This window comes from Podarcis liolepis (genome assembly GCF_965112155.1).
Source record: "Podarcis liolepis genome assembly, chromosome: 16".
In the NCBI taxonomy this organism is placed as follows: domain Eukaryota; kingdom Metazoa; phylum Chordata; class Lepidosauria; order Squamata; family Lacertidae; genus Podarcis; species Podarcis liolepis.
In genome coordinates, this window is record NC_139567.1 from 18,137,634 (window position 1) to 18,159,906 (window position 22,273).

Here is a 22,273-nt window from a genome sequence, read left to right on the forward strand (position 1 = left end):
AAAGTGGTGCTTCAGGTTAAGAACAGTTTCAGGTTAAGAACGGACCTCCAGAACGAATTAAGTTCTTAACCCGAGGTACCACTGTATTCCTATCTGAAGGAAGGGCCATGGCAAGCACTTTGCATGCAAAAAGTTCCAGGTTCAATCCCTGGCAGCATCTCCAGGTAGGACTTTAAGCTCCTCCTGACGGAAGCTCTGGAGACCTGCTTTCTGTGATTGTGGGTCATGGACTGACTGAATGTAAAGTGGCTTCCTGTGTTTCTATAATGATCCCTTGCGACTAGCCAGCTTCCTGGCAGTAAGCTGACTCCTATCAGTTCAAGATAGTTTTTATTACAGAAACAAACCTCCTGAGCGGAGCTTCACACTCCTCTCAGCAGCAATAGATGCCCTAGTCTGAGTTCCGCCTCCAACAGGATCTACGCCAGAACCTTGTACATCTGCCCCTCCTCTTAAAGCTCTCTTTCTGTGGCCCTTCAGATGTTCCTTAACTACAATTCCCATCATCCCTGACCATGGTTTTGGAGAAATATGGAGAGGCTATGCTATTGTAGTGTTGCTTCATTATATTACTACAAAATTGTTTTCGCAGAGTTTGACTTTGAAATGCATTTTTGTTTTCTTTGTTGTGTAAACTGCTTTGAGCAAGATATTTTTATGGGAAAGCCGCCTGCAAATAAAATTATGAATGAATATGTAACAAGGTGCTTATGAAATTAATCTCAACAAAGATTCAAAAATCTACTCTTAAGAAAATATTTACGTAGGTGCCACTATACACAGGTGAATTTAACACACACTAACCCCAATCTGTCCCCAGAAATTCTGGCAGTACTGGGGATATGAAATGGACCAAAGGAATATAGTTTGGATAAAGAATTGATTCTATATTTATAAATAACTGCCAGGATGTTTATTGCAAAAAAGGGGAGGGATCTTTAGAAGAATTAAATAACGATTTATGGTTAAGTCAACTCTGGTTCATAGCTATTGCTGAAAAATCAATGTGTACTAGAGCACAAAAAAAAGAAAACGGTGCATTTTCAATTATGTGGCAAAAATTTATTATAGCAATGTTCAAAGAGCTGCTAAATATGCTACTATTAGCGTTTCATTCATTCATTCATTCAGATTTATATAACGCCCTTCATCGTAAGATTTCAGAGTGGTTCACAGAATAAAGTACAGGATATGAACAAGTAAGGAATTAAAAACAAAACCGCTTAAAAACTATCCCTGCTTACTGAATTAGATGGGCCCTTGGCCTGATCTAGCAGACAAGATCTGCTCATGTTCCCTATACACTTTCCTCACGCCACAAACACTTACACAGTTTTACCAAATGTTGTCTTATTCCCCTTGATTCTGAAGTAAATTGTCCCAAACGTCATCACTCCTTGTTTGGGAGCTGCCCCAGATCCCCTCAACCTTCTTGCTGCCCCATTCTCCCCCTTTTTCTGCAGCTCAAGATTGCACTGTCCTCCCATGGAACTTGAAGGTGATTAGCTTTGATTGGAATGTACCCCAAACATCCATACAGCAGAAGTTTTTCGACAGTTTTAGATTTTAAAACAGCAGCAGCTGTTTTGAATGTAATAGGATATGTGCTCAGGTAAAGTTTGTGAACTGCCTAAAAATATCTGTTCTCTCCAGTTTGCAATAATGGAAGAAATAAGGGACTTCTTTTCAAGAAATTCTGGCAGTTGCTAGCTTCCTACAGATAATAATAATAATAATAATAATAATAATAATAATAATAATAATAATAATAATAATAATTTATTATTTGTACCCTACCCATCTGACTGGGTTGCCCCACCCACTCTGGGTGGCTTCCAGCATATACAAAAACATTAAACCTTACATAGCTTCCCTAGACAGGGTTGCCTTCAGATGTCTCCTGAAGGATATATAATTTCTCATCTCCTTGACATCTGATGGGAGGAATTCCACAGAGTGGGTGCCACTACTGGGAAGGCCCTCTGCCCTCAGAGAGCTAATTGCCCCACCCTAGCGGTGGATGTAAACACAGGAAAAAACTTCTATAAAAAGTCAGAAATTAAAAGAAGAAAAACACTATGGAAAATCATTTAGATTTTTATTTTTTGCTCTCCAGTGGCATCCTGAACCCGGTTTTCTGAACCAGGAAGGGCGGGGTATAAATCAAATTTTATTATTATTATTATCATTATCTGGTGTTGCATATTTATAACTCATCCAGAACGTTGTTTCTTGACTAATGTAGCCGAGTCCCAAGTGTCCCTTCAATTTGCAATGCCTGTTAAGCACTAGTGGACCCTCCTCAATCAAGAAGGGGTCAAATTGAACTATGGCAGGACCATGGCGAATAGCTTGATGAAGTCTGACTCAGTGTGCGTCAGTTGTGGAAAAAGGGGAATGCCATGTTAGGTATCTTCATCTCTTATTTGAAAGCAAGAGAGACCAGTATCCTAATGCGAACCACCCTTAAACCTTCAGATGAAGGGTGGTACAGTGATACCTCAGGTTACAAGCACCTCAGGTTACAAACACTTTGGGTTACAGACTCTGCTAACCAGGAAGTAGTACCTTGGGTTAAGAACCTTACCGCTGGATGAGAACAGAAATCATGCGGCGGCGGTGTGGTGGCAGCGGGAGGCCCCTTTAGCTAAAGTGGTACCCCAGGTTAAGAACGGTTTCAGGTTAAGAACGGAATGAATTAAGTTCATAACCAGAGGTACCACTGTATATAAATTTAATAAATAAATAAATAAATAACAAAATATTTATACAAACCACTGCATCTGACCACACTTGGAGTGTTGGTCACCTCACCTCAAAAAATTGTATTGTGGAGTTGAAAAAGTTTCAGAAAAGGGCAACCAAATTGATCAAGTTGAAGAAAGGTTACAACATTTGGGGCTACTTTGATAAAATGGGGGGAAGGGGTCAAATAGTGAAGTACAACATTCTTCAAAGTGTGGAGCAGTGGATCTTCTTACTCTAGTAGGATGTGTTATGTACCCCAAAGCCATCCCTGAGCCAAAACCGGGGTGACAGCCTATGAGATATAAGAGTCTGCTCCTACCTGACAGAAATATTTTTGCAGAAGAAAACCACACCAATTATTCTCCCTATCCCAGGCAGCTTCCCAGAAACACCTCAACAGGCACTATTTGAAAAAGATGCAAGGCTAGAAAGGTATTTAGGGAAATCCAATGGAGCAAAATATCCAAGTGCACTATTTAAATAAAGTGCTCCATATCTTTCACTGATACGTTTTCTGACCCGTAGTTCTCTGCTTCCTCTTTGCTTTAGCGCTTTAACATATGTAAGTTAAAAACATATCAATCTGATTTCCAACCACGTGATCTGGTGGGTGAAGTATGTTCATGCCGTAAGCAACTGTCATGTCCCAGGCATCAACGAAGCCCACCTTCAGATCCTGAAAAATGTCCTTTAGTGCAAGGTGCTGGGCATAGCCATGGAAGTCTGCAAATATTTCTTGTTCTATGGATACCTCCCGGGTGTTCTCCCCTTTGATGATGACTTTTGTATCTGGGCTCCTCAGGAGAAGGCGCTGGATGGCTCCCCGGGCATTGATTGCCCTTCGGATGAAGAGCTCGATGGGGAAGGGGCGGAAGTGCTGGCCCAGACCGATGACAACCACTGTGTCTTTGTCACCTGCCACCAGGTCAATCTCCCGAGCGACGTAGTTATGATCTCTTACCATATACTCAGAAGCAGTCACTAAAGGGTGGTTGTGTTTTTTCCATTGGATTTGGATGTTTCTCTCCATGTCCACAGCGATCAAATTCCGGTGCTTCCCAGTTCCATGGCTGTCAAGATATTTAAGGGCTAATGTGGGAACAGACATAGAATTAATCTAACTTTCTTTGTTCACTGACCTCTCAGAAGATACTGAGCTATTTATTTCTGAATGACTAGTCTACTCTCTTGCATCTGACGGCAAGGAAGACGCAGGACTTGCCCATTCACAAGGATAGGTGAGACAGTCATTTCAGGTGGCAGAACTGGTTTGCTAAACAGAATTAATGCAATTATGTCTGGAAGATGGATGTTGCGGGGTTGTTGTTACTATGTTATGTAATTTTAGGTTTTCATATTGTAAACTGCCCCCTGTTCTTTGGATGAAGAGAGGAGTAGAAGTGAATTAAATAAAGAATGTTCAGGGCACAGAAAAGGATTCTGGCTTACCCAGAAATAGGAATGAAGCTGCTCTGTGGTTTTATCTAGGTGAGAGAACTTACTATTGACTCTCTTTGTGAGATACTCGATCCATTGCCTCACAGTTGAGTCTCCCAGGAGGTAAATTAGCTTTCGTTCCAAGCAAGTGTTAATCTGCTCCAAAGTGTTGAATGTGAACACATTGCAGAACACAGGATGCCACTGGTTCTGCCAGACAAAGCCACTGGGAGATGGGGAGTTCATCCCAACCTGGCACTTCTCACTTGTCGTAGTCTTCTTGCCTGAGAAATGGAATCAAGAGATAAGCAGTTTCCACTGAACTCTGTGACTGCAGCACAGTTGTGGGGGAACCAGCATTCTACAGTCTGTGGGGAAAGTCAAGGTTCCAAGGCGGAGGAGGAAGGAAATAAGCAAATACCTAGCAGAGGCAGCATTTTATTGTTGCCTCTTAAGTCTGCTCCTGGCGAACAATATGCCAGTTCTGAAGCCAGAGTCATTTTCAGGGACTCTGAACAGCACAGAACAACAATTTATTTCTTTATCCTAATTATTTGGCCAACTTCTTTTATCACAAGAATTTTCAGAGGGCCTGAAAACCACAAAAAAGAATAAAACCAAAGCGAATTCAAAGCCAACAAGTCTCAGCTTTAAAAAAAACAACGGAGCAAATATCTTTAAAAAACAAACAAAACAAAACTCAAAGATAAACCAAGATTTATCTACAGCCTTACCAAGGCACACAAAAAATTGGGTGGGGAAGAGATATGTAGGCCTGGGTCAGCAACCTGGATGAGACTCAGGAAATAAGATTCTTAGGGATGGATGGCACCAAAGTTGTGACAACTTAAACTAGGAAGGGGACAAGCAAAGGAGGATGCCTTCACCCCAGTGCGGATCCTCTTTATAACATATACAGCGCAACAAGACAATGACCCACTCCCCACAACAGTATCAATATTACTAATCTGACCCAACAAGCCCTACCCCAAACACACAAACAAACCACAATGCAACCAACTGAATGCACCCAATCAAGCTCTAATCTCTTACAATGACCATAAAAATAGATAAATATATAACTAAGAGTCCTACCCATATGATGTTGACACAAGAACCATGCAAAAACACTGTGCAATAAAATGAAATAACATTATCCTTTTCCTCAACCGCATGATGTCCATGGCAACAGTTTCCTCATACTGTGAAAACACAAACAAACTGTGAAAAAGACGCTACGAATCAAAAGTGGAGATGCTATGTGTACTTCTCCTTGTTTATTTGTTTGTTTTGCAACACACACACACACACACACACACACAACTTTTAATAAAAACTAATTGAAAGGAAGTCCAACTCACTTCCACAAGCTGCAACACTAATGTCCCCAAATGCCTGCGGGATCTCAGCTCCAATGTTGGACCTTCAAAAGAGAGAAAACATCCATTATGAAATCCAAGTCAGACTAGGTGTCCTCCTAAGAGGACTAATGGCTTCATCCCACCTCCTCCTGCACACACCTAAATGGCCTCTATGGGAAATGGAAGCCTTGCATAGGTGGATCATTGTCCAGGGCTGGGCAGGAGGAGTGGTGGAAACTGCCTCCCCATCCCAACCCTTCCAGGGAGGAGGAAGAGGAAAACAGTATAGATTTACAACAGTGGTTTACGAGATGTCACAGCTCAGAGACAAATGAGGGGGAAAGTGGGGAAATAATGGGAGAGGAGGAGCAGGCAGAGCTGGAACAGCTGCTGGTTGACACGTTGTCACTAGAAAGCATTCCAGACCCACCATCTGAACTTCAGCTGCAGGTCTCAGTTCCTCTTGGTCAACCAGCACGATACAGGTGTCAGGGACTGGGCAGAGGAGGAATGGAGGAGACCTCCTCCCCAGTCTGGCCCTTCCAGAGACGAAGAAGACAGTTCAGACTTACAATAGGGGTTTGAGGGAGGTCACAGCTCAGAGGCAGATGAGGGGAAAAGTGGGGAAATAATGGGAGAGGAAGAGAAGGCAGAACCGGAGCAGCAGCAGCTGGCTGACACATTGTCATTAGAAAGCATTCCAGACCCACCATCTCCCAGAACATGGCGAGCCTTAAAAGTAGGAGAGCAAAGAGCTCAAAGACAGAGGACACATAGCAGCACCGTCAGAGGTGGTAATGATGACGACGAATGAGGAAGTGGGAGAGAAGGGGGTGGAGATTCACTCGGGACGACGCCATTATCCAAGAGGCTGGGTTCTATAGCCTCTCTCTGTAAAGTTTGAAATAAAAAGGGACTAATATATTTTCCCTTGTCTTTATACTTTCCTAGGCAAAGAGCCAGGAGCAGCTGACAGCATCCTGATGATTGTGATCTAACAAGACAATTATTGTAGTGCCATGTTCTTATTAGTTGCAAACGGGAAATTATATTGAAATGTCTCAAGGGCAGACCCCAGAGTGTCTTCACACCATGGAGAAAGTTAAAGTTAAAGTTAAAATGTTACCTTGGTGTAATAAAAAACAATTAAAATGGAGTCCGAATGCAACTCATCATGGAGCAGCTGCTGTAACTATTTGCCTGCTTATTCAGACGTATAACTTTTCCTGTGTGGTAGATTCAGGGTATGTTACTTCAGTAAAAAAAACTATTGTGATGGATCTTTGCCTCTAGTGGTGTTGAAAAGTAAAATTAGTGCCTGGGGTGTAAGAAAATAAGGGAACACCCACAATTTCTGTTAAATTCAGATTTCGTTGTTCTGTTTTCAATTTCCCCTTTCATTCTTCTAGTTCGCCTTTTGGATCATCTCAACCCCCAGCTCCATATGGATCAAATGGAAGTGTTGATGAGCCCATAGACAATCAACTTGCCCTGTTTGTACATACTACCAGCACCTCACACACAAACACATTGCTGAACTGAAGAAAAAGAAAGAAAGAAAGAAAGAAAGAAAGAAAGAAAGAAAGAAAGAAAGAAAGAAAGAAAGAAAGAAAGAAAGAAATCCCTGGGTCTCAGTGCAAGTGAAATAAGTGAAATGTTCACCCAGTTATGGCAAGCACAGGTGAAAAAGCACCTCTGTGCAAACTTTGTTCTCAGGCAATTTTTGGGAAGGTTTTTGTTAATACTCATTCATCTCAGGCATTTGTCTGATGCCTTCCGATTGCCCAGGAGCACAAATGCACAGTTCAGAACTGTCCTCAGGTAAGATATTTGCATATTGAACAGAAAAGAACATACCTGTCAAAAAGTCTCTTTTCCAGGGCTGTGAGATATGAGATGGGCTTGTTGTAGGACTTCAGCGAAACAAGAGCTTCACAAGACACATTCTTTGGTTTCACACAGTAGAAGGACTCCTTGTCTCTCCTGTCCAGATACTCACACAGTTCTTCTTTTGTTGCTATATTAAAACCACAGTCGCTGAAGACATCCAATGTTCCTTTTAAAAACCTGCCCCTGAAACCTATTTTGTTGTAGCCTCTCTTCCTCGCAGCCCACAATGCAGAAACTCCTTCACTGGGATTGATGAGCCGGAGAGATGCTCTGACTTTGCCCTCCCAAAATAAAGTGAAACGGACCAGGTAAGTCCCATTCTTATGGTCCTCAATATGTCCAGGCGCTCCGGCCTTAAGGCTTGGAGAGAAGATCCTTGCTTGTAAGAAGTCTCCTCCGTACTCCTTTCTGTTCCCCAAGTGGTTGTACAAATGCAGTCGAACTATCAAGGGATCTCCAATGCAATAAGAATCCTTGGGGCTTAATATTGTGGCTTTGCTGTTCTTGGCACTTGTGGTGGTCTTTATATCCGTGAAAGTTACATTGGGCATCAGCTGCTCTAGTTTTTTGAGAACACCTCTTACATCTTTTTCTTCCCATTCCATCCCACTGTGGCTTGGGAGTGGCGAAGTCCTCCTTTGGTTATCTTTGATCGAATAAGTTTTTGTTAAAAGAACCCAAATACCTTAAACACACTTGTGATACTAAATAATACACCGACATCGTATTGTACATTATTCATTATATTGTACCACAAAATTCCATACCTGATGTTTACATTTCTCAAAGCCTAAAAGGTCTCTATCCAGTTATTGACTAGAGTTGTCTGTTACCACTTTACTGGGGTGGGGTGGGAAATGTGCCTTCTTTATTAAAATAATACATATGCTTTGCAACATGGTTTCAAATGCTCTCTGATATATTCCTTGAAATAATGCCTTATGTGGTTATGATTTTTTTAAATAAAATAAAATCCTTACCATCTTCTGTAGCAGCATGAATCCTTTCTGCTTGCCCCATGAGACCTCCAAAGATGGCAATCTGGAGCAATCAGTGAGAAAGAAATTATTACAAGCATTCACAAGGAGAGAATGTAGCTCAGTAGTATGTATTTTCATGCAGAAGCGCCTGGTCCCATTCTGGACTTTCCAATCTCAAAAAAGGATCATATAGCATAGTGAAGGGAAAGACTTTAGATTGAGATCCTGGAGAGCCACTGCCTCTCAGAATTGGTGATATTGACCTAGAATAGATGGACCAATAGTCTGACCTACCTAGTATGAGAAAGCTTCCTGCAAATACTCTGCTGGTATTTAAGAGATTTTAAACCTTGAACCAAAGGTTTCTACTGATTCTTCCTTTATCTCTGCTCAGTTTTGCTGTGTTTTTACCCACTAGGCAGTAAATGGGCAGCTAAAGCCCTAGTTAAAAGGGTTAAAGAAAACTTTGTTGATAAAACAAGACAAGCAGCTTCACGATAGTGCCAATCGCTCAAGCTCTCCTTCTCCATTCTAAAAACATTTTCAAGTCCTTACTAACACAATATTTGTTGTAATCATTTTTCCAGAGAAACATAAAACTATTAATCAATTATAGACCTTTTTATGTACCACTTTCTTGGTTGGCCAACCATTTTTTATATATACTGTATGCAGAAAACGGGGTGAGGATTCCAACCTTGGTCTCAGTTCTGTAAAAAGTGTAGCTGATGATGATAATCGCTCCCAGTGCAAAGACCAAGAATGCTGCTGGTTTCATGGTAGAAATGAAATGTGCTCTGGTCACCTCTGTGAAAGAAGCAGAGGGGTTTCCCATCAGTCACCACCACTTTTTATTTCTAGTTTTCCACGGAACTTTGCACCAGAAGCATATTCAACTGGATCTTGTTGGAAACCCAGTGAGAAACTCTTAGACCACTCTTAGACCAGCATATAAATATTACTGTGACAACAGGAATGCAATGAATAGAATAGCGGCTCTTCTTTGTTGTATTCTTGCAGACTTAGGGTATAATCTTTGTATTTTCTGCAAATCAAAAAAGGAAAGACTTACTTTGGGGGTTCACGCAGAGAGACTTTATCTTCTTCTGGGTGGAAACAACATCACATCCTCAGGTGAAAAGAAGCCCCCTGCCACCTTCACAATATCTGAACCTGTCAGGCAGTTGGTGCTGAAAATGGCATCAGTCAAGAGGATGACTCAGGAACCAGTACCTAACCTGAAATTGTCTGTATAATTTCCACTGTGAGTGGAAACAATGTAGGGAGTGCAGGATCCAAATGGAACTGGGTTTTGAGCAAAACCAATGGCATAGGCTTTGTTGACCTAACTCTCTCTCTTCGCAGCAGCCACAAATAATAAGGAACGCCTCTGGAGCTGAATCTCCTTCGGCCACTTAACCCCTTGTTCACCAAGATTGTTCTCCTATAGCACTTTCTGTAAGCTTCCCATCTCTTCCAGCCTGAAAGCCTGCCTACCTGCCACGTAGCACGGTCTGCTCACACATGGGGCTTCCCTCCATCCCAGTCCTTGAGCCCAGGAACTGGTTCCATTCCTGAGAACAGAAATGAAAGACGGAGCTAGTTTCAGAGCGCGGCTCACAAACTGCACCTAGCCTTTGGAAACCGTAATGACAGTTGACTTTAGAAGTGGGTGCTAGAGAATATTGTAATGATCCCAAAGTCTAAAGTCTCTTTTGCATATGGCAGGGTGGCCTAATTTGCCTAGCCAACAGGAACTTGATGCTATCCAAGACTACATACACACCATACATTTAAAGTGCCATTATACACCTTAACAGTCATAGTTATCACACTGAGAATCCAGGGAGCTGTTAATGGGGTTCTGAATAGTAATAGTAATAGTAATAGTAATAGTAATAGTAATAGTAATAGTAATAGTAATAGTAATAGTAATAGTAATAGTAATAGTGGTAGTAGTAATAATTGTTGTTGTTATTTATTGAATTTATACACTGCACTATACCCAGAGGTCTCAGGGTGGTTCACAGAAAAGATGAACAATGTGTGATTGTTCAGAGTTCCGAATGTGTCATTCAGAGACCCCTGTCCCCCTTACAGAGCTACAGTTCCCCAAGTGAAGTAATAATCAGTTCCTCCTTCCAGCGAACTTTGGGAATTGTCACTCTGATGGGAACTAGGGTTACTCCCAGTTTATTGTGCATTCATCTTGATCTGTTTGCAAGAGGATAGATAAGGTTGACTGTTTATGGACATATACAGGATATAAGCATAATTGTTACCCATGTAAATCCCTCTCATCTATTCCCCCTCCTGTCTCCCCTTGACTATAAATCAGTAAAATGGTTCAAAGGTGGCAAACACTCCCAGCTGTAAGCTCTTTATCCAACCTTTTGAAACTGTACAGCAATATCACTTACAAAGTGGATGCTAGTGAACATTGCAATGACCCAGGAGTCTAAAGTCTCAATTGCACACATTACACTGGGCAACAATTTTTTACTTTTTGAATGTTGTCTAGATTTCTACAACTGATTTAGGGTATTTTTGCACTGCTGAAACATGAAATGGCATCCGTTTCTTTCCATCAGGTCAGGTTTACTATATATGGAAGCATGCCAGGGATTAAAAGAAATATGTAAGGGGGGGTCCTTGTTTCTCACTGGAGATGTCACAACTGTCCTTTCAATGTCAGGATGCAGGGGGATGGGTAGTTGGACAGATAGGCGACAGGCAAAATGCTGTGCTCATTTTTCAAAGTGAAGAGATTAGGATAAGAAAATCTGGTTGGTTTCACACTCAGTGTTGGCAAAGCTGCCTCTATCACACGAGATCCATGGTTGTTTTGTTCCTGCCTACAGCCCAGCACAAACTTAGGTTTCAGTCAGCTGAACACATTTGGGGCATAGCTCTGGGGCTGGCAGAAGATGTTTCTGTGACTTTTGGTTGCTTCCTCCTTTTACAGTGTTGCTGCTGTTGGGCAATTTGTGCACAATGGCAAACATTAGCGTCCGTTCTTTTCTGGCAAGGATTGGTCCCACCCCAGAGCCTGAGTGAGAGACCTGCAATGCAACAGATCTGCAATGCAAACTCCCTGTTTCATTGCAGGTTAGAGACACAGGCAGTTGGTGACTGAACTATGTGGCCAGCCCCTCCTCCAGTCTGGGGTATTGTGGTTGCCCTATCAGCCAGCCCTCAGTTCTGCAGCTGCTGTTGCTGAATGCCACCAGGTTGGCTTGGAGTAAAACCTCACTCACCCATTATCTGATTGTGGATGAGGAGGCTGTATCTGGTCTGTAGCACTGAGACCTGGGTAGGTGAACAGGGCTGAGTTGGTCTCACCCAGTTGTGCCTACCTGGGTACTCAGTGGAGCATCAGGGCAAACTTGAGAATTGGGGAGTTGCTGTGGTCTATGGAGATTTTCACTCTCTCTCTCCAGGCTCTCTGTCCAGTTGGAGGGCATCTAGAGTGTGTGTTCCTGGCATTGGCCAATAGGGACAGATTAGGAATTCTGCTGGTTTCCTGCCCACCTCTCTGCCCAGCAGTCTCCTTGCCTGAGATGACAGAGCTGGTCTTGGAGGCAGTGTTGGGGACAGTGGCGGAGCATATGCCCATGCTACCCAGGGCTGGCACGCTCCTGATGGGGACGTGGTGAGGAGGGTGCCCTCCCAGGTGCTGGATAGCTGCTCAGGTGCCTGGAGTGGTGCGCACGCCCTGCAGCTGGGGCCAGAGTGAGCCACCCAAAGCAGACATTCAGCGAGCTGCCCGCCCAAGACTCCCAAAGGACTGGAGAAAATTTATATTTTATTTGAAAGAAAACTGTAAACATCTGAAAACGTTTGTAGGTTTGACTTGAAATGTTTGGTAATGTGAAAATAAGGAGCTGATTTACATATAAGACACATATAAGACACATATATAAGAATGTTAAAAGAAGACACAAGGTAAAGAAGTGGTTATAGAAATGCGATAAATTTGTTGAGGGACGCGGGTGGCGCTGTGGGTTAAACCACAGAGCCTAGCACTTGCCGATCAGAAGGTCGGCGGTTCGAATCCTCGCGACGGGGTGAGCTCCAGTTGCCAACCTAGCAGTTCAAAAGCACGTCAAAGTGCAAGTAGATAAATAGGTACCGCTCCAGCGGGAAGGTAAATGGCATTTCCGTACACTGCTCTGGTTCACCAATAAAGCGAGATGAGCGCCACAACCCCAGAGTCGGCCACAACTGGACCTAATGATCCCCAGAGTCGGCCACAACCCTTTACCTTTACCTTAAATTTGTTAAAGATATGTGGAAGTCAGAAAGAGGGAGGGAAGGAGGTCAATGCTCTTTTTGAGCATTACTTTAAGTTATGGAGTTGTGGAATGAAAATGAAATGAAATATGGAAAACTCATTAAAAATTATATTTAAAAACCCTCCCCCAAGCTGTCAAAACAAAGGGGGAAGGGGGGAATGCCACCAGCAATGTGGCACAGCTCCCCTCTTACCCCAGCGGCTCGGGGTGGGCTTGGGAATCGTGGGTGGGCGGCATGCCAAATGTCATCCCCCTCAATGAGGGAACCTGGGGTGGTCCACCTCCCATTCCCCCTTTCCTACGCCCCTGGTTGAGGACTCCCAGGCTGCTGGTTTTGGGTGACTTCAACATCCATGTGGAGGCAACTGGTTCTGGGGTGGCTCAGGACTTCATGGCTTGACGTAACACACTTAGAATTTTGGTTCAGGGCCCCAAAGGGGTCTGCTACTGTCGGAGAAGATGGGTGATGTCCAACCAAGGAGAGAAGAAGCTAGCAGCTTTTTAAAAGCAAATATCCTTTATTCAGTTGCAACCTATGAAAAGTTGACGAAAGGTATGAGGAACCCAACCCAAAGGTGTAAGTCCAGAATTTTATGCAGTTGTAATTGTGGGTGGTCTGATTCATCACAGGTTTGTCAATTTACACAGTAATGATGCCTAACAGTGAAAGTAAATAAAGGCAGGCCGGACTGTGTTTGTGCAGCTGCCAAAGCCAGTGGCTCATGCACAGAAGAAGCCTTGATTTATAGCCAACTGATAAGGACAGTAAAAGGTTGTTCTAGCTTGCACTGTGGACTGGACCTTTTGGAGGGCTAAAAAGAATCCCAGGTCCCTAAGTTATATAGAGGGAATGCCTGATGCAGGAGGTCTTTGCCGAGAAAGTAGCCTTGATTTATGTGCTACAAAAGGGAGGACATACCCCGATGCTTATGAAGCTGGATTTGCGCAGCGGCAAGCCATCATCCCTGACCATTGGTCCTGTTAGCTAGGGATGATGGGAGTTGTAGTCCCAAAACATCTGGAAGGCTGAGTTTGGGGATGCCTGCCCTCAATCGATCACCAGCAAGGTGATCCAGGAACCCTGTCTCTTATTTGCAATAGGGGAGCAAAGGAGGAACTTGGCTACAGCAACCACTAGATTTTTAAAAATTCAAATAATTCAGCATGGCAAAAACCAGCCCTAGACTCCAAATGGTGTCCTCTTGCTATTTTATCAGGAATTAATGCTAACATCCTTTCAAAACCTTTGGTAATTTTTCCTTTAAGTTACATCTGGGGTGGAAGGAGCTGATGTAAGAAAGCTTTGCTCCTAGCGGCATCAGAAAAAAAGCAACACATTGTCTTAAGGTTTGGAAGGGGACAGCTAAACTAATGGATTTTTCTGCCACTTGGACGGCAGTTGTGACAAACATGAAAAAAAAACACAGTGTACAAAGCCACCGTGACTTTACAGTTTTTGAAGTATGACTTTATTTGGCATCACCTGTGACATCTGGCTTTGTTTAACAGGTTGGTCTGAATCATACCTGCCCCTGACCCTGTATGAGAATGTTCCTCCTTTTTGTTTGTGACCTCCTACCTCCCTCTCTGCTTTGCACTTACCTCCGTTTCCCACAAAGCCATTCCAGCAATCTTTTGTTTCGTTTTTTGTTTTGCATGTTTAGTGTTCTGGTTTTATAATTTACTAGTGCCATTCTCCTTCTTAACTCTTAATACTAGGGTTGCCGTATTTCATAAAGTGCTAATCCAGATACAAAGGTTGGGCCAAGTTGTCGAGCGCTTTTTCTTTGCAAAATCTGAAAAAAGGAGGGTTTTTCTTTTTAGCTTTTTAAAAAGGAAATTTGCCTAAATCTACACTTCCGACATGGGTTGCCATACATCTGGATTTCTGAATTACAGTGATTTCTGCTCAGATACTATTTTCAACAGACGAATCCCGACTATGTCCGGGAAATTCCTGATGTATGGAAACTCAACTTAATGCTAAAAGGTGATTTAAAAAAAATATGACAAATATCCCTTAAGGACTGTTTACTCCTTGGGGAGGGGGTAACTTCTGCTTCATTGAGGCTGGAAATATTGCACAGAAAAATGTGGAATAGCAGCCAGCAACCCAAATAAAAAGTTGCATTTGCCTAGTTGGGGGGCAATTGCTGTCTAGCAACAGATGGAAGGCTCCACATTGGCTACACCTGTGTGTAATGCGTATTTATTTATACAATCTATATCCACTTAACGCTAAGCATTTTACAAAGAAACAATGCACACACACACACAGAGAAATCAGTTAAAACTATAAAATCAAGCTTCAATTAAAATGTCTGAAGAAATGGGGGACGGGGAGTCTTCAGTAGGCCAAAAATTGCCTTTAGCTTTTAGTGAGTTCATCTTGCGGAGAAAAAAAAATTAATAGTGCTGTTCCCACCTGCTCTCACTAGATGGTGGTAAAGTATAAGATATGATAGGAGGGACAGGGTGATGTATGAGCATCCAGTGCAGACCTTTGAGCAGTGGTCAGCAAACTTTTTCAGCAGGGAGCCAGTCCACAGTCTCTCAGACCTTGTGGGGGGCCAGACTATATTTTGGAAAAAAAGGAGAGAAAAGAAGGAATTCCTATGCCCCACAAGTAACCCAGAGTTGCTTTTTAAATAAAAGCACACATTCTACTCATGTAAAAATAAAAAATTCCTTCCTGTAGCACCTTAAAGACCAACTAAGTTAGTTCTTGGTATAAGCTTTCGTGTGCATGCACACTTCTTCAGATACACTGGGTGTATCTGAAGAAGTGTGCATGCACACGAAAGCTTATACCAAGAACTAACTTAGTTGGTCTTTAAGGTGCTACAGGAAGGAATTTTTTTATTTTGACTATGGCAGACCAACACGGCTACCTATCTGTAACTACTCATGTAAAAACACACTGATTCCCTAACCGTCCGCGGGCCGGATTTAGAAGGCGATTGGGCCGGATCTGGCCCCTGGGCCTTAGTTTGCCTACCCATGCTTTTGAGTGTTGGATTGATTTATGTGCTGGCCATAGTCTCTCCCCATCAGCTGTCCAGTCACAGCCTTCTGCAGAGGCTGGAACCTCCATAGCTGGCCCAAGAGTTGCCCCACATAGCCTTGCTGGATTTCTCCATTCAATACTGCAATGTTCTTAATTCTTAATTTAAAATTGCTGTAACCTGCCTTGGGACCCTCCCAAGCTTGGGGAAGGAGGTGTGGGGCTCTGGCAGGATCCTGGAGCCCTGCCGCCTCCTTTTCTGAGCATGTGCAGAGTGTCTTCCCTTGTGCCTGCTTGCCTGTCCCTCCTCTGGCCATTTCTGGGCAGTGAGTACTGGCACCTATTTTCCTAAGGGGGTGGGGGGAAGTGCTGTTCATTGCTGTATTCAGGCCAAAAGGTGCTTTTAAAGGTAAAGGTACCCCTGACCATTGGGACGCGGGTGGTGCTGTGGATTAAACCACAGAGCCTAGGACTTGCCAATCAGAAGGTCGGCAGTTCGAATCCCCGCGACATGGTGAGCGCCCGTTGCTCGGTCCCTGCTTCTGCCAACCTAGCAGTTCAAAAGCATGTCAAAGTGCAAGTAGATAAATAGGTACCGCTCCGGCGGGAAGGTAAACGGCGTTTCCGTGCGCTGCTCTGGTTCACCTGAAGCGGCTTAGTCATGCTGGCCACATGACCTGGAAGCTGTATGCTGGCTCCTTCGGCCAATAAAGCGAGATGAGCGCCACAACCCCAGAGTCAGCCACGACTGGACCGAACGGTCACGGGTCCCTTTACCTTTACGTTTACCCCTGACCATTAGGTTCAGTCGCAGACAACTCTGGGGTTGTGGCGCTCATCTTGATCTATAGGCCGAGGGAGCCAGCGTTTGTCTGCAGACAGCTTCCAGGTCATGTGGCCAGCATGACTAAGCCGCTTCTGGCGAAACCAGAGCAGCACACAGAAACGCCGTTTACCTTCCCGCTGGATTTATCTACTTGCACTGTGACGTGCTTTCGAACTGCTAGGTGGGCAGGAGCTGGGACCGAGCAACGGGATCTCACCCCGTTGTGGGGATTTGAACCACCGACCTTCTGATCTGCAATTCCTAGGCTCTGTGGTTTAACCCACAGCGCCACCCATGTCCCTTAACAAATTTATCACATTTCTATAACCACTTCTTTACCTTGTGTCTTCTTTTAACATTCACCCTCTTATATGTAAATCTGCTCCTTATTTTCACATTACCAAACATTTTCAGACCACAGCACCACCCGTGTTCCTCTAAAGGCGCTTTTAGCTTTGCACAAATCAAACTTGCCAAGTGAATAGTGCTATTCCCAACTGCTCTCACCAGATGACAGTAAAGTGTAAGACATGAATGGAGGGACACAGTAAAATCTCTACTGTGCTGGAATAGTGGAGAACAGCTGATCCACAAGTGAGGAAGGGCTGGAGTTTAGCCAGGTTCCGGTGACAGGTGAACTTATGCCCCAATGACTGCCAAAGAGCCATATGCATTTCTCAAGTACATCTTGCTTCCATTTGGCCTTAGCTCTTCTCCACCCATAAGCCACACGAGGAGGCTTATTCGGGAACCCAGAAAGTATCTGCAACCAAGGCAGGGAAAAGCAACTTCTCCTATGTCCTCTGGAAGGAACTGGCAACCAACAACTGCCACAATCTTTCCAGAGCAATAACAATGATTGGCTAGCAATGTGACCAAGGCTGCAGTCCTCTTTGCCCTTATTTGTTTTAAGGCCAGAGAAGTTGACTAACATGCGGTGCCAGGCTATTTTGCACCTTAAGCAAGACTAACTATTTGCAAAAAAAATACCCTGCCCCCCCAAAGTGCTAACTTCATTTTTCAAAAGCAGGTGTCTTGTAGAAAAGAAAATGAAAGCACAAAAGTTGAAACTGCTAATTTTATTTTAAACTGCAAAAATAAGTAGATGCAAAAATACAAATGTTTTAGCATACAAATCTTTATTTAATTTTTTTTATACTTTCCAGATATATACATTTCACTGATTTTACAATCATTTTGACATTTTAAAACTTGACTTCCTTCCCCCTCTTTTTAGGGTTCCTTAAATTTATTTTTAATACCTTCTGCATATCCAAGTTAACTTAACTTTCTCATTTATTTATCTTCTTTAAATATATACTCTTATGTAGCTGCAGGTTATTACAATAATCCCTCCAGTGCTTTTATCTGTTTACAATTTATCTGTAAATATTCAATAAAGCATTTCCATTCGTTTATAAAAAGTTTGTTACCTTGATTTCTTATTTTTCCGGTAAGTTCTTCCATTTCTGCATATTCCATAAGTTTTTGTATCCATTCTTCCTTTGCTGGAACTTCTTGTTCTTTCCATTTTTGGGCAAGTAACATCCTTGCTGCTGTAGTTGCAGACATAAATAAATTTCTATACAATTTAGGTAGTTCTATCCCTATATCTCCCAAGAGAAAAGCTTCTGGGTTTGTTTTTTGGGGGGGTGTGTGTTTTTTACAAATGTTATTTTAAACATCCTTTTCATTTCATTGTATATTATTTCCCAGTAAGCCATAACCTTTCTACAAGACCACCACATTTTTGCCAGTTTACTCAGTGTTGGCCATTGCTGGGTAACCTGTAGCCTACAAATCATTTTGGATGAATTGTGATGTTAAAATTTAAATTAAATTAAAAGTTTCAGCCCCCACAACGTTCCCAGGGCACCCACAATTTTTTTGCACCAGGGCCACACATGCCACAGGGGTGTGTGCACCCGACTTCAGCCGCCCAGTGGCTGAGCATATGCTTCTGCCACAGGGTGCACCCGGAGGGGAGTGGGACACAGAGGCAGCCCCCTATGCCCAGTCCAGCTGGGCACGCTGCCCAGCAGAGAAAGGGCAGCAACACTGCTGCAACTCTCTTTCTTCTCTCTGCTACCTGGGCCACATCCTGACCCAGGAGCAGAGCTGAAGCTGTACACTGAAGCCAGGCTCCAATGAGGGAGCCATTGGGGGGGGGGGCGCCTGGTCACGTCCTCTCTCAAAAATGTGCCTGGGACCATGACAGGTGTGCTGACATCAGATGCACGCATGTGCGACGGGCGCGTCGGCACTTTTTCCTCTCACGCCGGTGGGCCCGCTCTCACTCAGATAAATTGCCCCCACCTTACTGAACAACCCTTTAACTCGAAGGTTTCTATTCCTTTCCTCTTAAAATTTTAGCCCAGAGTATCCTTGGGAGGACCTTTGTGAGGGGATAACTAGTAAGTTTGAGTCTCAGACAGGTTTTCTTTAAATAAACAATATTTATTTAAGGCAAGATAGTATATAGCACACATGGATTAAACATAGGTTACTTTAAGAGTACAGTGCGATTTCACTTTAATTTGTCCTCAGTTGGCTTTGAGTTGTAGGTTTGGTTCCTTTATATGGTGATACTTTCTTTCAGTTATCTACCCCCTTTAACATTCCTGCTCCTGAGGCACCGGTACTTTAAGAAAGGACACCACACTCTGTCCTTCACAATATGCTCAGGGTGGACGTTTTTTGTTCTTTTCCACCCAGAACCAACTTTTTTCTCCCATTCACTCTTTATACCTCACCCTGTCTCCTAACCTCCAAAACCAACCCTCTTCACTCCCTCAACCCCCAACTTCTAACTAACTGTCTCTCCCCAAATCCTCTCCTTTTAAATTCTCCCTCCTGGAACCATGGCCAGTCAGAGGCTGCCGTTCATTAACCATTTGCTGGCAGGGAAAGAAAGAAAATGAAAGAAATACTTGTTGATTCATCCAAAACCAACTTTTTCATCACAGCATGCAAGCAGCCCTGGACCTCCACTTTCCTGGGGCCAAGCCTGTGGTTTCCCCCCTCCCTCCCCATCAGAATAGGGAAAAGACACCAAAGGAGCCAACTCATAGGGGCCGAGGGGGCTTTGCCCCCCCCATAAAATATCTGGAAACGCCCCCCACCCCAAAGTTGATGGGCATCGCCATTCAAATGGTGTGCATGCACTGTGTCATGTGGTCCGATTAAGGGGTGGAGCCTACTTGCCCCGCATAATTGCCCAATATTTTATTCAAGTTGGCAACCAATAGAAGAGAAATTGCAAAGTGAAAACTGCAATGATGTTGCCTGCTTGCCTGCTTATTTAAATTATATACTGCTTCACATTGCTACAGGAATCGTTGAGAGGTTCACATATCCCAACAACAGTACCATCAGTATAACATACAATACAGAGTCCACCTCCTCTTATTGCCGCTACTCCACATTTTGCATAACAAAGTGATGTTACCTCCAAGCAGAAGTAAATTAAATGTGGAGGAGTAAATTGAAAAAGTACCGCAAAAGCAAATCATATATGCAATATAAAGATGCATTGAAGTACAACGTTGAAATGCAACATAATTAAGTATGTATCTGGAAAAATCTCATAAATACTACCAAAAACACCCTATGTGTGGTAGGAACACAATCACCAAAATAATTCACATTTACACTACACGAAACCAATCTATGCACACCCACTTAGCCAACCACTCAGCCAACACATTCTGTTTCCACCCACAACATCACTTCATCCACTCAATTCTCCCTTTAATAAAACACTCAAGACACTCAACTAACCAATAATCATGTACAGAAAAATAGGTCCGCTGAATAAAAATGTGGGCAGAAGATACTTTCAGCTTTACAAGTGTAGCAAAATGGAATGTGGTCTGGAGTTCTTAGTACTCAAAACTGCTGCTAAAAGATCCTTAAAAGCCAGCATTTCCATTAATGCTACCTTTGGGAAAGAAGAAGAGTAACCGTTCTTGAAGTGAGAACTTATACTTGTAAAATTAAAATGAAACCACGAAGCTTTTAAGGTCTAAAATCCAATTTATTTCCTCAAGTTCTGCTCTAGAACTTCCCCCCTGGGGTTTGGCAAAAGCTTGTGGGTGCTTGTGAGTATCTAAGGATAGGAGCTGAGGAAAAGCCACTATCGGCGGGATGCCAAAGGCTCGTGTGCAGAGGACCAACCCGATCGCACAAACAAGCCAAAGAATTGCTTGAGCAGCAATATTGAACTGTACCAATGAAGCAACATGCAACTTAAGGTGTGTGGCCAGGCTAGAGAGCCAAAAGGACCATGCACGGGCTAGTCCACACTTCCACTTGCGGTGCTGTTTCCCCCCAGGGAAATCTGCTCTTTAATACTGAATCAGAGCAAGCATCAATAGCACTTTCTGCAGACTGATGCTCGCGCCAACAGTAACGAGTGAGTTTTTCCTGGGAAAGCTAAAACCACTTGGACCATGCCTAGAAGTCACCGAACAAGCAGAAAACTGAGATCTGGGCTTTCTAGGCATAGGATAAGTGGAAGTGTAGACAAGCCCTAAGTCCTGGACTGAAATTTCAAATATGGAATTGGATTCTTAAATCAGATTTCCCTCCCGCTTCTAAATTTGAGCTCTTAATTCCTTTATGGAATAGTTGGGAAAGGGGCTGCAGCTCAGCTGAGGGTCTGCTTTGCATGGAATCTAGTAATCGGCATATAAAATACTATTGCATGTCAGTTATCAAATACTTCACACCACTGCATGTCACAAATGAAACATGTAAATATGAAGTGCCATTGCATGTCGGCTATACAGAGTCAAGTGCTAAATGACCACTGCATGCCAAACTGCTGTTTCTCCTCTTCCTCAAATCCCCCTGAAGCGATTGTGAAGGACTTTTCGTGGTTGCTGTGCCTGTTGTTTGAAATCATCTCTGTTCTAACAAGAAGCCAGCAATTAAATCTTATAAGATGGTTTTACAGTTGTGCGGAAGGCCCCTTTTATCCACTTTATTTTAAAATTGTTCTATTTTTTTTATTCCTAGTTTTCAGGAATATAAAACTTTACTACATTTGCTGCAAACCTTCATACTTTGGCCATTTACAGCTCCCTCTGCAGATATATCTTACACATAAATAAGGCTTTCATCTCTGCAGCACTTGTCTAAGAACCCACAGCGGCTCAGAGCAGTTTCATTAATGGATCTTTGCCTATAAATTCTTCTGTCATTCATACGTGTATTGGCATGCGTCTGCATCATCTATCTGTTTCCCAATGGAAGCATTTGGGTTCTTGGGTTCGTGTAGCATAATCTTGTAATCTTGGTGGGGGTCACAGCTGGGATGATCAGAACCCAAACAGGCGCTAGGCGTGTCTCCCCACCCCCAGTCACCCCCCCAAAAAAAATACATAAAGAGGGGAAGAAAACTTGGCCCGAGGCTGAAAAGACTGGCTCTGCTTCGGGGAGAAACCAAAGTATCAACAGTAAGGGAGAAGTTTTTACATGGTTATAACACAGAATTAAAAGACGCCTGCTTCTTGGGAGAAAAGCACTGACAAACCTAGACAGCATCTTAAAACGCAGAGACATCACCTTGCCAACAAAGGTCCATATAGTTAAAGCCATGGTTTTCCCAGTAGTGATGTATGGAAGTGAAAGCTGGACCGTAAAGAAGGCTGATCGCCGAAGAGTTGATGCTTTTGAATTATGATGCTGGAGGAGACTCTCGAGAGTTCCATGGACTGCAAGAAGATCAA

At 43.2% G+C, this 22,273-nt stretch overlaps 1 protein-coding gene across 3 annotated transcripts in view; it reads right to left on the bottom strand.

Moving 5' to 3' along the window:
* Nucleotides 1-9,723, bottom strand: part of LOC310695995 (NXPE family member 4-like) — a 48,916-nt gene extending 39,193 nt beyond the window's left edge. Inside the window, exons 1-7 of one of the 3 annotated variants that reach the window (XM_083481063.1) lie at nucleotides 9,489-9,723; nucleotides 9,114-9,223; nucleotides 8,417-8,477; nucleotides 7,404-8,082; nucleotides 5,547-5,608; nucleotides 4,251-4,469; nucleotides 2,006-3,837 (exon numbers count right to left, since the gene is read on the bottom strand). In XM_083481063.1, the coding sequence (XP_083337189.1) occupies nucleotides 3,302-3,837; nucleotides 4,251-4,469; nucleotides 5,547-5,608; nucleotides 7,404-8,082; nucleotides 8,417-8,477; nucleotides 9,114-9,194 (1,638 nt within the window). In that variant the 5' untranslated portion in view covers nucleotides 9,195-9,223; nucleotides 9,489-9,723 and the 3' untranslated portion in view covers nucleotides 2,006-3,301. Of the gene's footprint in view, nucleotides 1-2,005; nucleotides 3,838-4,250; nucleotides 4,470-5,546; nucleotides 5,609-7,403; nucleotides 8,083-8,416; nucleotides 8,478-9,113; nucleotides 9,224-9,488 lie in introns of those variants that run through there. The other 2 variants (XM_083481064.1, XM_083481065.1) reach the window with 2 other exon arrangements.
* Between the last annotated feature and the right edge of the window lie 12,550 nt (nucleotides 9,724-22,273).